Raw genomic sequence first — 14514 nt, forward strand, 5'->3', positions numbered from 1 at the left:
TCCTAGGGTCATATCTGACATATTTCCCCATTTTGCCTGGTCTCCACAAATTTTCTTTGCAACCACTAAAGGCAACTCATCCTTCATTCGTGAGACAGCCAAAATGGATGGCAGATATTAAAGTTATTTGGGAAAAATATCTCATCATTTTTCTTTTAATAGTACCCAAATCTCTTGGCAATATAAATTTCGTAAAACTCCTGAAATAAGACTGTAAAATTCCTTCAATCATGCTAAATTTTGAAACTCCATCGCTTGTAACACCCAATTTATCCCATAGGGCTTGAAAGTTCTTTCCCAAGTTCATGCAGCATTCTGCATTTGAACCCTATGATATCATTCATAATAAATCATCATGATTTTATAGTCATGGTCCTATCATAATCATCTATTTAAAACGAACATTTCCTTTATCACCACAGCTATGTGGTATAATCAACAATAGAATAAAACTGTACATAGCAACAGGCTACCTCATGGCCACTTAGTATACCTATTGACAATAAGTCATAACAATATCGAATAATCATTGAACAATTCTAAAATCGCTTCCACTGCTCCAGCCGCAGCATTCGTCATTTTGTCTGCTCGTCCGCATGACCAAAACGAAATAAAGGGAGCTCAACCATTACACAGCGCTTTTAATGGCGCATGCCATAGGACCTCAACGCAATTTCGACTCGGCCAGAAAACGAGCAAATTTTGCAGGATGTTAACTGGAATTAGTCGTGAAAATATATCCAAAATACACAAAAAATACACACCCACAAAAATAAACAACAAACCCAAACAAACCCAAGATCGACCCTCTTACACAGTAAATTACATCATTTCAGCATCGCATTGATTGCTGAAATATTCCAGGGTTTATACACACCTTAAAAGAGGTATGCGTGGTGTTGCCCCCTCCCACGTTTATTCCAGGGTTTATACACACCTTAAAAGAGGTATGCGTGGTGTTGCCCCCTCCCACTTTTAATTCCTCATTAAATTCCTCATTAAATTACTTTTTTAATTACTTATTAAATTACTCATTAAATTACTCATTAAATTACTCATTAAATTACTCATTAAATTACTCATTAAATTGCTCATTTAATTACTCATTAAATTACTTATTAAATTACTCATTAAATTACTTATTAAATTGCTCATTTAATTACTCATTAAATTACTTATTAAATTACTCATTAAATTGCTCATTTAATTACTCATTAAATTACTCATTAAGTTACTCATTAAATTACTCATTAACTTAACTTACATAGTTTCAGCATTGTATTGATTGCTGAAATATTCCAGGGTTTATACACACCTTAAAAGAGGTATGCGTGGTGTTGCCCCCTCCCACGTTTATTCCAGGGTTTATACACACCTTAAAAGAGGTATGCGTGGTGTTGCCCCCTCCCACTTTTAATTACTCATTACATCGTTTCCATTTAAAAAACATCGCTTCTACTGCTCCAGCCGCAGCATTTGTCACTTTGTTTGCTCATCCGCATGACCAAAACGAAATAAAGGGAGCTCAACCATTACACAGCGCTTTTAATGGCGCATGCCATAGAAACTCAACGCAATTTCGACTCGGCCAGCAAACGAGCAAATTTTGCAGGATGTTAACTGGAATTAGTTGTGAAAAATATATCCAAAATACACAAAAATACACACCCACACAAATAAACAACATTTATTCCGTTCAACAGAACAAACATTTCCTCTATCATGACATGCATGTCTTCAAAATTATATGACCAAGAGAAAAAAGTAAAACTAATTAACACTGCGGGCAGTGATGATCCGGGGACCATACCGCTCCATCCTGATTGGACGAGTGCGTGCTAGAGTCGTTAACAACGACAGTCCAGATCCGATTGTTCAAAATTTCAACTCAATCTATCGAAAAATGAACGCAGGGATGCATTTTAAAGGTGCAGTGGCACTAACTGAGTTGCCACGAATATGGCCACGAAATTGCCAATATGGCCATCACAAAATATTTTCCTTAATCAATTGGCTCATAGCATAACCAATCTGTAAGTATTTCATCCGAAGATGTATCTCTGAGGACTTTTAATTAAATAAGTCATTTATAAATCAACGAGTTAATTTATTAAATGATTAATCAATAAATCAATATTTTCCTTGACAGCCACATCACTTGGTCAGTGTCATGTCCAAATATCAGCTTCCTTACTCAAAAGGTGCCTGAGTTAATGTAATGTAATTACTGTAATAAGATTACTGCAATTACTGTAATGATTACTGTAATTACTGTAATTACCGGAACTGTAATTACTGTAATTACCTCAGGTAATTACTGTAATGTAATTACTGTAATTTAATAAGAAATGTAATTAATTAAATAAGTACTTCATTAATCGTTAATAATGAAATAATTCCTTAATTTTCATTCGATTCACTTGACATTCGAATGGGATTTATATATCCGTCAACTAGTTCAATCAACAACTATTTTATTCAACATAGGCCAAAGTCCACAACAATTTGAAAAATCCTTAATTTTCATTCGATTCACTTGACATTCGAATGGGATTTATATATCCGTCAACTAGTTCAATCAACAACTATTTTATTCAACATAGGCCAAAGTCCACAACAATTTGAAAAATCCTTAATTTTCATTCGATTCACTTGACATTCGAATGGGATTTATATATCCGTCAACTAGTTCAATCAACAACTATTTTATTCAACATAGGCCAAAGTCCACAACAATTTGACTTAATTTTCATTCGATTCACTTGACATTCGAATGGGATTTATATATCCGTCAACTAGTTCAATCAACAACTATTTTATTCAACATAGGCCAAAGTCCACAACAATTTGAAAAATCCTTAATTTTCATTCGATTCACTTGACATTCGAATGGGATTTATATATCCGTCAACTAGTTCAATCAACAACTATTTTATTCAACATAGGCCAAAGTCCACAACAATTTGAAAAATCCTTAATTTTCATTCGATTCACTTGACATCCGAATGGGATTTATATATCCGTCAACTAGTTCAATCAACAACTATTTTATTCAACATAGGCCAAAGTCCACAACAATTTGAAAAATCCTTAATTTTCATTCGATTCACTTGACATTCGAATGGGATTTATATATCCGTCAACTAGTTCAATCAACAACTATTTTATTCAACATAGGCCAAAGTCCACAACAATTTGAAAAATCCTTAATTTTCATTCGATTCACTTGACATTCGAATGGGATTTATATATCCATCAACTAGTTCAATCAACAACTATTTTATTCAACATAGGCCAAAGTCCACAACAATTTGAAAAATCCTTAATTTTCATTCGATTCACTTGACATTCGAATGGGATTTATATATCCGTCAACTAGTTCAATCAACAACTATTTTATTCAACATAGGCCAAAGTCCACAACAATTTGAAAAATCCTTAATTTTCATTCGATTCACTTGACATTCGAATGGGATTTATATATCCGTCAACTAGTTCAATCAACAACTATTTTATTCAACATAGGCCAAAGTCCACAACAATTTGAAAAATCCTTAATTTTCATTCGATTCACTTGACATTCGAATGGGATTTATATATCCGTCAACTAGTTCAATCAACAACTATTTTATTCAACATAGGCCAAAGTCCACAACAATTTGAAAAATCCTTAATTTTCATTCGATTCACTTGACATTCGAATGGGATTTATATATCCGTCAACTAGTTCAATCAACAACTATTTTATTCAACATAGGCCAAAGTCCACAACAATTTGAAAAATCCTTAATTTTCATTCGATTCACTTGACATTCGAATGGGATTTATATATCCGTCAACTAGTTCAATCAACAACTATTTTATTCAACATAGGCCAAAGTCCACAACAATTTGAAAAATCCTTAATTTTCATTCGATTCACTTGACATCCGAATGGGATTTATATATCCGTCAACTAGTTCAATCAACAACTATTTTATTCAAACCACGTGGCAGTAACGACCACAGAACCCCCCCCCCCCCCCTCTATTTACATGAAATGGTTTGGTCCATTCGCAAAGCCAAAGCGAACGGCTTGCGAGTACGGTGACCATACCTTGGGACCCACTTAACCAGATAAATAAATATTAGGACCATCATCACACCAATGAATGACTCAATCCTTTAATGACTACATCCAAACCCAGACATTTTGAGTTCCGTAACTTTAATACTTCAAATTTTCCATTCCTTCCATCTCCTTGATCATCAGATGTAGGGATGGGTTCTTTTTAGGATCATGTTGCATCGAGCATTATTTTCCAAAACAGTGTGAACATTAAACCACACCAAAACCTCTGACATCCCACCATTAACACCTATTGTAAGCGTGCCGAATCAGTAAGCATCACCCCTCCTATGAGCCTCGACCAGAGGGTGGTTGTTACTCACAAACACTCGTCGCTAGCTGTTCCATTGTCTGCCGATTCCCACTCTGCTGCCGATTTCCACTAGCTGTTTTATTTCTCTGAGCTCATGAAAGTGGTGACAATGGGTGGTCTGCCATTGCTCTTCCACAAAAGCATCTTTCACCTTTCAATAAAATATTTGTACCAACCAAATCTGCGAGTATGGGGCGCAGAGAAAATACACAAAAAGCAACAGCCCTGGCTTTGCTTCCTGGAAGCTTCCTGCAAAACGCTTTGCTTCTCGCAAAACGTCCGCCTATGAGAACTAGAGGGAGGGGAGGGAGAAGGAGCGGGAGCAAGAGACAGGGTGCCGGAATGGACATGAGGGACAATGAGGGACAGTGAGGGAGTGTTGGTATGCAATTTTTATCCAATCGCCATCTTTCACAATAATTCTGGACCGGCATGAGGTGGGATTGTCTGTCATGAATTTATTTGTTGATCGAACGAGTTTTAGACATGGCGGGAAAACTGAAAAAAAAATTCTCTATTTAAAACGGGTGTACACGATTGTACACGTGTACGGACCTTACCGAACCTTACCGAACCGGCAAACAAATCGTCTCATGGTGCACTTCATGAGCCGATTTGCCTGCAGACCAGAGTAAGGCTTTTAATACCCAGCGTATAATAAATCATATCCTCGCAAGCACACGAATAAATAGAATCATTTAAAACGTTTCATCCTTGTATTACCTATGGACAATCGCAAGTCCCACACACCAAATCCTCCATCTTCAGAATTCATATTTCATAATGGACAGATCCCCAAGACGTCATGCTTACCTTGACGACGTCCACTCGAAATTCCAGCGGTGCCTCCAGATTGTAGGGGAATTTGTAGCTGAGACTCAAGACTCCAATGACCGGACACAGGTTTTACAAAAGGTCTGGTTTATTAACTGGTTATTCACTTCATTCCAATTACCAAATGATACCGCTTAATTCAATGGACCAGGTTAACTCTTTTCGCATGGTCCTTCTCGTTCGGCCGATGTTCCTCCGCCACTCCCGTCGGTCAGAGCTTCTGCTCACAAGTTCTTTTTACTCAACGTTTGCTCTCGTTTATATGGACAAACTGGACTTAATCCCCTGTCCGCTGAACGTTAATCCTTTCTCCGCTAATGCCCCGAGGTCATGCATGCACCAAGTCCTGGCATCAGCTCGCTCCCCTCCTGCTGTGAGTTCCGTTTACCAAACGATAGGGGGGTGCTTCAGCCAGGGGCTGTGACCAGGTGGACAAGAGATTATCATGTTCGGGCACATTCCTGACACTCATTTACGAACTCGTCTTTCACAGAGTTTGCAGGTAAAATGTATCTGCTTCGTTACCAGTGTTAATTAATAAGTTACCAGTGCCAATTAATAAGTTACACTGAGTTACACTTCCACATTGGCCATATCACTCAATGGTGAAGAATCACTTTTAAAATTCTACCACCTGGATCCGGATCCGGATCCGGATCTTCACCAAAATTGAATCGAATCGTCCTTGTCAGACTCGCAACCTGTCCACCAAGTTTCGTCCAAATCCGTCCATAACCTTTTGAGATATCCTGCTATGTATAGTTTTTGGCCCGATCTCCCAGTGGTGAAGAATCACTTTAAAAATTTGAGTAGCCGGATCCGAATCCGGATCTTCACCAAAATCGAATCGTTTCGTGCTCGTCAAATACGCTACACCTCTGCCAAATTTCGGCCTAATCCGTCCACAACTTTTTGAGATATTTTGTTCAAAAACGGACCCGACAAACAAACAAACAAACAGACAGGGGTGAAAACATCATCTCAATCCACCTTTGGTCGCGGAGGTAATTAGATCACTTAGCCGTTCTCAAGTTATAGACCTATTACAGACTTTGACCTTTGACCTCTTGGCCCCAAAATCGAATCAGTTAATCTTTACATCATTGTACATACCTGTACCAAATTTGAATTGGATCCATTTAGCCATTCTCAAGTTATAGACCTATTACGGACTTTGACCTTTGATCCCAAAATATAATTTGTTGTGGGATTTAAAGACGGAAATTGTCAAAATATGTCGTGACAGCATTGTGGTGTTGTGGTAATCCGTAAAAGGATTGTGGTGTTCTATTATGGTGCCATTCCTACCTTGTCATTCCTTCCTACCTTGTTTGGTTGTTTTTTGGCGATTCCATCCTGCCATGTTTTTTTAGTCTTTTTTTTTTTGACTTGTGGAACTACTTTTCCTGATTTGTATGCCAATGACATCATCATCATCTAGTAAAGCATTTTGAGGGGCATCTACATGGGGAACTCCCTGACCCCCAACCCTTGGCGATATATCTCATAAAAGTCCCTGCCCTATTTCCTTTAAATCTCGTCCAATATTCCCGTCCCTTCAGTCCCAAACTCCGCTCAACTCCTTTTCCTCCCGTTCTACATTCTCTTTGTTTCTTCAATTTACTCCCCACATATACAGTGCATTCAGAAAGTATTCAGACCCCTTCACTTTTTCACATTTTGTTATGTTTCAGCCTTATGCTGAGATCGTTTAAATTCATTTTTTCCCTCATCAATCTCCACTCGATACCCCATAATGACAAAGAGAAAACAGGATTTTAGAAAGTTTTGCAAATTTATTAAAAAGAAAAAACTGAAATATCACATTTACATAAGTATTCAGACCCTTTGCTAGGACACTTGAAATTTAGCTCAGGTGCCTCCCATTTCTCTTGATCATCTTTGAGATGTTTCTACACCTTGATTGGAGTCCACCTGTGGTAAATTCAATTGATTGGACATGATTTGGAAAGGTACACACCTGTCTATTTAAGGTCTCACAGCTGACGATGCATATCAGAGCAAAAACCAAGCCATGAGGTCGAAGGAACTGCATGCAGAGCTCAGAGACAGGATTGTGTCGAGGCAAAGATATGGGGAAGCCTACAAAAAAAATTTTCTGCTGCATTGAAGGTTCCCAAGAGCACAGTGGCCTCCATAATTCTTAAATGGAAGAAGATTGGAACAACCAGGACTCTTCCTAGAGCTGGCCGCCCGGCCAAACTGAGCAATCGGGGGAGACGGGCCTTGGTAAGAGAGGTGACCAAGAACCCGATGGTCACTTTGGCTGAGCTCCAGAGATCCTGTGTGGAGATGGGAGAAACTTCCAGAAGGACAACCATCACTGCAACACTCCACCGATCTGGGCTTTATGGCAGAGTGGCCAGACGGAAGCCAAACAGTTCAATCTTTGTTTCATCAGACCACAGAATCTTGTTTCTCACTGTCTGAGAGTCCTTTAGGTGCTTTTTTGCAAACTCCAAACGGGCTTTCACGTGTCTTTCACTGAGGAGAGTAGAGGTCTGGCCACTCTGCCATAAAGCCCAGATCGGTAGAGTTTTTCAGGGTCATCTTCTCACCTGGAAATATTCCAAAAATCCAGGCTCAGACCACCTTTTTGGTTTTCTTTGTTTTTTCTCTCCAATTTCTGATTGGAGAGACTTCCTTCCTTTGTCTGCTTCTGTGCATAGTTACATCCAGGGATTCAAGTTGGTGATATTCCACCATCTGATGTGATATTCCATCCCTGCCTGCAATATTTCATACCCCAATTAATCCAATGTTATCTGATGCTCTTACTTCCAGCCTTCCTACCCTCTTTTCTCCTCATTCCCTTGCTTGTTGCATCCAGCTCCAACCCCACTGTCAGTATGCTGCTCTTTTGCCCTGTCTCTCTTCTTCTTCTTTTCTTTTTTTTTTTTTTTTTTTTTTTTTTTTGCATACAACACCAAGGCTTGTGTAAGAGCTAACATTAATCACAAAAAAAAACGCACACACAAAACATACAATAAAGGGAGCGGGAGACAAGATGGGGAGAGAGAGGGAAGCACACAAGTAAAACAGCAGAGAACGGGGAAACCCCAAAAAACAAAGAATGTGGAAACAAACAAAAAAAAACAGAGAACGGGGAAGCAACGGGGGAAAAAAAACAGAGAACGGGAAACAAAAAAAAACAAAAAAAGAAGAAAAAAAGAAAAAAAAAGAAAAAAGTAACCTGAAAAAGGTAACCTGAACAATAAGTAACCACCTTTTTCCAAAAAAAAAAAAAAAAAAAAAACGCCACACAAAACATACAATAAAGGGAGCTGGAGACAAGATGGGGAGAGAGAGGGAAGCGCACAAGTAAAATAGCAGAGAACGGGGACAACAAAATATCCATGGGAGGGAGAGGGCTTGGGGGGAGGAGGCATGGGAAGGGGAGTGGGGGGGGGTGGGAGAGGTATAAAACACATGGACACTGCCAGGACCTCCAGGAAAGAAGTTGGTATTTCAAAAAAGTGGATCTGGGGTGAATTAACGGGGGTTCTTGCATGAGCTGAGTTTTTTTTTTTTTTTTTTTTTTTTTGTATACAAGATCGAGGCTCGTGAAAGAGCTAACATTAATCACACAAAAAGACAAACCGACACACAAAACACAAAAAACAAGGGGAGCGGTAGACAAGATGGGGAGAGAGGGGGAAGGACACAAAAGAGAGGGGGAAGGACACAAACACAACATTTGAGAGCAGGGACATCGGGAGGACTTGGGGGGAGGTGGGAGAGGATTAAAACATATGAACACTGCAAGGACTCTGGGGTGAATTACCGGGGGTAGAAAAGATCAAGGTTTTCGATGGGGGAAGATAAGAGATGGTGGTGAACAGCTGTTTTAAAGACCTGGAGGGAGGAGTGGGATTGAAGGGAGTGGGGGAGTTTGTTCCAGAGGCGGGAGAAAAGGGGAATGAAAGAGTGAAGGTGAGCAGAGAGCCTAGACTTTGGCAGTTTAACCAGAAGAGGGTTGCAGGCAGATCTTGTGCGACCTGAAGGAATATTGGGGGGACAGAGCACAGAGAGAGCTGGGGGAGCAAGGCCGGAGAGGAGTCGGTAGAAGACAGAAAGACCACCAACCTGCCTGCGGTGAGTGAGTGAAAGGCCCTCGGCGTTGACTACATCGCAGGAGATTCCAATGATTCTGAAAGCTTTGGCCTCAACAGCGTGAAGCCGAGCAAGGTGTGAGGCAGGAGCACCAGCCCAGAGGGGGGAACAGTATTCCATTGAGCTGCGGATGAAAGCCTTGTATGTGGTGAGGAGCTCAGGTGTGCCAAGGAAGGACTTCGCACGACGGAGGATGCCCAGTCGGCGACTGGCTTTGGAGGCCAGCTTGGAAATGTGGTTTTCCCAAGAAAGATCATGGCAGATAGTGAGACCCAAAAGCTTGAGCGACAGAACTTCTTGGAGAGGATTGTTGAGAAAGTAGATGGGAGGGTTGTCCAGTCGGTCCTTTCGGAGAGACATTGTAAGAGTGTGAGATTTGTCAGGATTGAAAGACATGTTCCACTTGTTTGACCAGTCTGTGATTTTGTCCAGGTCTGCAGAGAGTGAGGAGGCTGCAGACTGCCGATCTGAGGGATGAGGAATGGAGCGACAGAGAGTAGAGTCATCAGCAAAGAGATACAGAGGATTTTCAAGAGAGTCAGAGAGATCATTGATGAAGACCAGAAAAAGCACAGGGCCCAGAACACTACCTTGGGGAACTCCAGCCTGAACAGGAAGGGGAGATGAGAGAAACCCATTCAGGGCCACACGTTGACTACGACCAGAGAGGACGTCCGCCAGCCATGCGTGGAGATTTCCATGGATACCAAAGGAGGAGAGTTTGGAGAGTAGAGCAGGGTGCCAGACCGTATCGAAGGCACGTGAAATGTCAAGGGAGACAGCTCTAATTTCCTGTTTGGCGTTGAGGACCTCCATCCATTGTTGAGAAAGCAGAAGCAGCATGTCCAGAGTAGAGTGACCAGGTCTGAAACCAAATTGATGATAATCCATTGTATCGAATATTGTATCGAATATGTTATTGTATCGAATATGAAAATAAATTGTAATGAAAGGATTAATTACTGCTGAATAAGGACATTTATTCCATAATTAAAATGTTGTACTGCTCTAACGTTGGATGTTGTGCAGGTGAAACTGGTCAAGTTGAGGAGACATGTCTCCATGATAACTCTCTTCCAACTCCAAAACCAATCCGTGTTAAGGAAGAGCTGAATGAAGATTCTTACAATGTAAATGGTGAGCTGAAAAGTCTCTAAAGTATAGAGCGATTTTACCTTGAATTTTCTGTTCCTCTTTTCACCTTGTTCACATTTGTTATCTTTAATTGCAGTTCGTTCGCATATTTTACCACCATAAATGTATATGTAATTCCAAAGCTATTTAAGGTCCTGGTAAATAATCTTCCGTAAATCAAATACACCACCAGCCTCTCTGTTTCCGTGTTCTGCAAAACGACAAACTTTCAGTTTGAGTTTTGCCGTGAAACCTTTGTTTTCCCTGACTGCCACTGACAGCAAAATTTTACGGCAGAGACATGTAATAGTAATGACGATTTCGTGGAATGATGTAAAATTCAACAGCCAGAAGGGTATTTTTACATATCTAATGGATGAGCAGCATGGCTCGGTACCGCATCAGAACCAGAAACCACGCTGGTTTTTAACACTGGCACAACAACAACACAACAACAGGCATTTTAAGGCAATTTTCCATTCTAGAGCGGGGGTTAACCTTGCGGGCCCCATGACAATCTTCTCCATTTTGCCCTATTTTCTGCATCTCCCATTGTTAACCCCCTTGCCCGCATTTCTTCTTCGACCATCTTTAGCCAAGTCTTTCTCGGTCTTCCCCGTCATCTACTTCCTTCTACATTCATTTCCATCACTCTTCTCAACCAGTCACTTTCATCCTTCCTCAACACATGACTAAACCATCTCAACCTGTTTCTCTTCATAGCATCAATCACAGGCTCTATTCCCACCATCTTACGCAATTCATCATTTGTCTTCCTCTCTCTCAACGATACTCCACACAACCACCGAACCATTCGCATTTCCACCCTTTCCAGCCTTCGTTGCTGCTCTACGTTCATTACCCATGTCTCGCTCCCATAAATCATAACACTTCTCACACATGCAGCATACACCTTTCCCTTCAGCTTCAACGATACTCCCCTCCTCGTCAGCACGCCACTCAGTTCCCGAAACTTCTTCCATGCACATCTCACTCCAGCAACCGTTGCCGAGTCTGATCCACCTTCTCCATTCAGCATGTCTCCTAGGTAACAAAATGTTTTCACACCTTCCAGCTTCACGCCGTCTCCAAGATCCAATTTAACATTTCCTCCATCTGCAGCTCCCTCTGTGCACACCTTACACTTGAATGTAGCTGCCACACTGGTTAATGACCCTCTCAGACCACTACATTTTTGATGAACCCACCCTGCACACATTGTATATTGAATGGAATTCACTCCGACACCCTTCCTGCTCACAGCACACGGCCACTTCCCAGTTCTTTCCACCTCACCACATGCTTTACCGCTTGCCATCACCTTCGTTTTTCCGATATTCACCTTCAGACCTTTTGTCTCCATACATTCCTTCCACTTGTTCATCTTCTCCTTCAGTCCATCCATACTTTCTGCAATCAACACCAGATCATCTGCATACAACAACTCCCACGGTAAACCCTCCTTTACCTTCCGAGCCAGCACCTCCATCACAGCTACAAATAGTAGTGGACTTAGTACCGACCCCTGATGCACTCCCACCTTCACCTCAAACTCACCACTGTTCCCATCCTTCGTCCTTACAGCTGTGCATGCTCTTTTGTACATTGCCATCACTACTCTGATCAACCATTCCTCCACTCCTAAATTCCTCAATGCCCATGTCACTACTTCACGTGGAACCCTATTGAATGCTTTTAACACTGGTACAGTAAACGTTAATTATTACAACTCCTTATTAAGATATTCATTTTAATGGCAATTGGTCATTTCCTCAGTTGTATTTGAAAAGAGCTGTTTGTTGGCCGTTCACAACAAAGCCGTGTCGGCTGCTGGAAATATGGAGATCGGGTATCTCCTGGTAATATGGAGAGGAAAGCTGATGTGTGGGGTATACCCGTGTGTGCGTCACATGTGCCTGAAATTTTCCAAGCGCACTTTTTCCCCAGGTGCAGGGGATAGCAGGGTGCAGGTCATTGTCCCCCGTCGCAGCACGGAGCGAAAGGGGGACTATGGTTTTCCCCTCCGTCCGTGTGTGCGTCCGTCCGTGCGTGCGTGCATGCGGACGTGCGCGCGGACGTGCGTGCGTGCGTAAGCGACGGACCGAATTCTAATTTGGTGTGTGGGTGCAACTAGGCATAAGGAAGAACGCTATTGAAAATTGGGTCGTCACGTCAAAATCCAAGATGGCCGCCTTGAGTCTTCCACTTTGTCAACTCACATCACTTCACCGACGGGGGATCTGGCGTAATGCTTGTTTGAGTGAAAATACAGGAGGTAGTTGATTTGTTCAATTTGGGCATACTGTCTTATTGAAATACAAGTATTTGTGGTGTCATTTCCAACAAAATCAGGTACAAAGACATGCCAGAATTTAGGATTTAACTGAGTTGGGTAATACAGGAATATAACTTGGGAACGCAAAAGGAATTTGATGACGATGGAAAATGGTTGTGGTATATTTATTTCGTTATTTCTGTGAGTTATGATGGTAGAAGATGGGGCCAGCATTCAGGTCCATGATTGTTTTACAAGTGAGATTTATCTAAAGGGAAGACTCTCTTTTACTAAATTTTGTGTATCTTGCAGACAACGCATAACTCGAACCCTGATACAATCTGTCAAATAAATATATACTTTTATTTTAATACTGAATATACTTGATATTTTGCCAACACTTCAAACTGAAGAGCAGTAAATAAACACCTGCTAATTTTCCCATGTCATCATGAAGGTTCCCTGTGTAAAGTTCTCTAAACTAATCCATCTTCCCAATTCCCCGAAGTCCCATCAATATGTTTTATCATGGAAGCTTTCATTCGGTTCCATATTTGTACTTCTGATTACCTCGCATGGCGGCATGGGTACCATCGGTGACCCCTGTTGAGCAGCCTACCTCTTGGGGAAAGCAAAATGGCTGGCTGTCACAAAAATATGCCAAACAATGACAATCATTCACAGAAAGACTAAAGGGACATAGACACTTTATAGGCTGAGGCCTAAGTCTGTGCGGCCACACCGAGCAGCCGGAATGGGTGCTGGAAAGGATAATGACTGCTCAACCAGACAAACAAGATATATAAAAAGAGGGAGCGGGAGACAAGATGGGGAGAGAGGGAAGCACACAAGTACAACAGTAGAGAACAGGGACATCGGGAGATCTGTGAGGGAGAGGGCTTGGGGGTGAAGGCATGGGAATGGGGGGTGGGAGAGGTATAAAACACATGGACACTGCTAGGACTTCAAGGAAAGAAGTCGGTATTTCAAAAAAGTGTATTTGGGGTGAAATTAACAGGGGTAGAAAAGATCAAGCTTTTGGATGGGGGAAGACAAGAGATGGTGGTGAACAGCTGTTTTAAAGACCTGGAGGGAGGAGTGGGATTGAAGAGACTGAGGGAGTTTGTTCTCGAGGTGGGAGAAAACAGCAATGAAAGAGTGAAGGTGAGCAGAGTCTTGATTTTGGCAGTTTCACCAGAAGAGGGTTTCTTGCAGATCTTGTGTGACCTGTCAGAATATTTGGGGGACAGAGCACAGGTGGAGCTGGGGGAGCTAGGCCAGAGAGGAGTCGGTGGAATACAGAAAGTCCACCAACCTGCCTGCGGTGAGTGAGTGAAAGGCCCTCAGAGTTAGCTTCATCGCGGGAGATTCCAATGATTCTGAAAGCTTTGGTTTCAACAGCGTGAAGCCGAGCTAGGTGTGAGGCAGGTGCACCAGCCCAGAGGGGAAGAGCAGTACCGCATCAAGCTACGGATGAAAGCTTTGCATGTGGTGAGGAGCTCAGAGGTGCCAAGGAAGGACTTCGCATGACCGAGGATGCCCAGTCGGCGACTGGCTTTGGAGGCCAGCTTGGAAATGTGGTTTTCCCAGGAAAGATCATGGCAGATAGTGAGACCCAAAAGCTTGAGTGACAGAACTTCTTGGAGAGGGTTGTTGAGAAAGTAGATGGGAGGGTTGTCCAGTCAGTCTTTTTGGAGAGACATAGTAAGAGAGTGA

At 41.7% G+C, this 14514-nt stretch overlaps 1 protein-coding gene across 1 annotated transcript in view; it reads left to right on the forward strand.

Moving 5' to 3' along the window:
- The window catches only part of LOC137414721 (uncharacterized), a 29401-nt gene that overhangs the window by 13336 nt on the left and 1551 nt on the right, over positions 1 to 14514 (forward strand). Inside the window, exon 3 of the mRNA XM_078777268.1 lies at positions 10419 to 10526. Within this exon, the coding sequence (XP_078633394.1) occupies positions 10419 to 10526 (108 nt within the window). The remainder of the gene's footprint in view (positions 1 to 10418; positions 10527 to 14514) is intronic.

The sequence above is a fragment of the Myxine glutinosa genome, chromosome 5 (assembly GCF_964187855.1).
Source record: "Myxine glutinosa chromosome 5, kmMyxGlut1.1, whole genome shotgun sequence".
NCBI lineage: Eukaryota > Metazoa > Chordata > Myxini > Myxiniformes > Myxinidae > Myxine > Myxine glutinosa.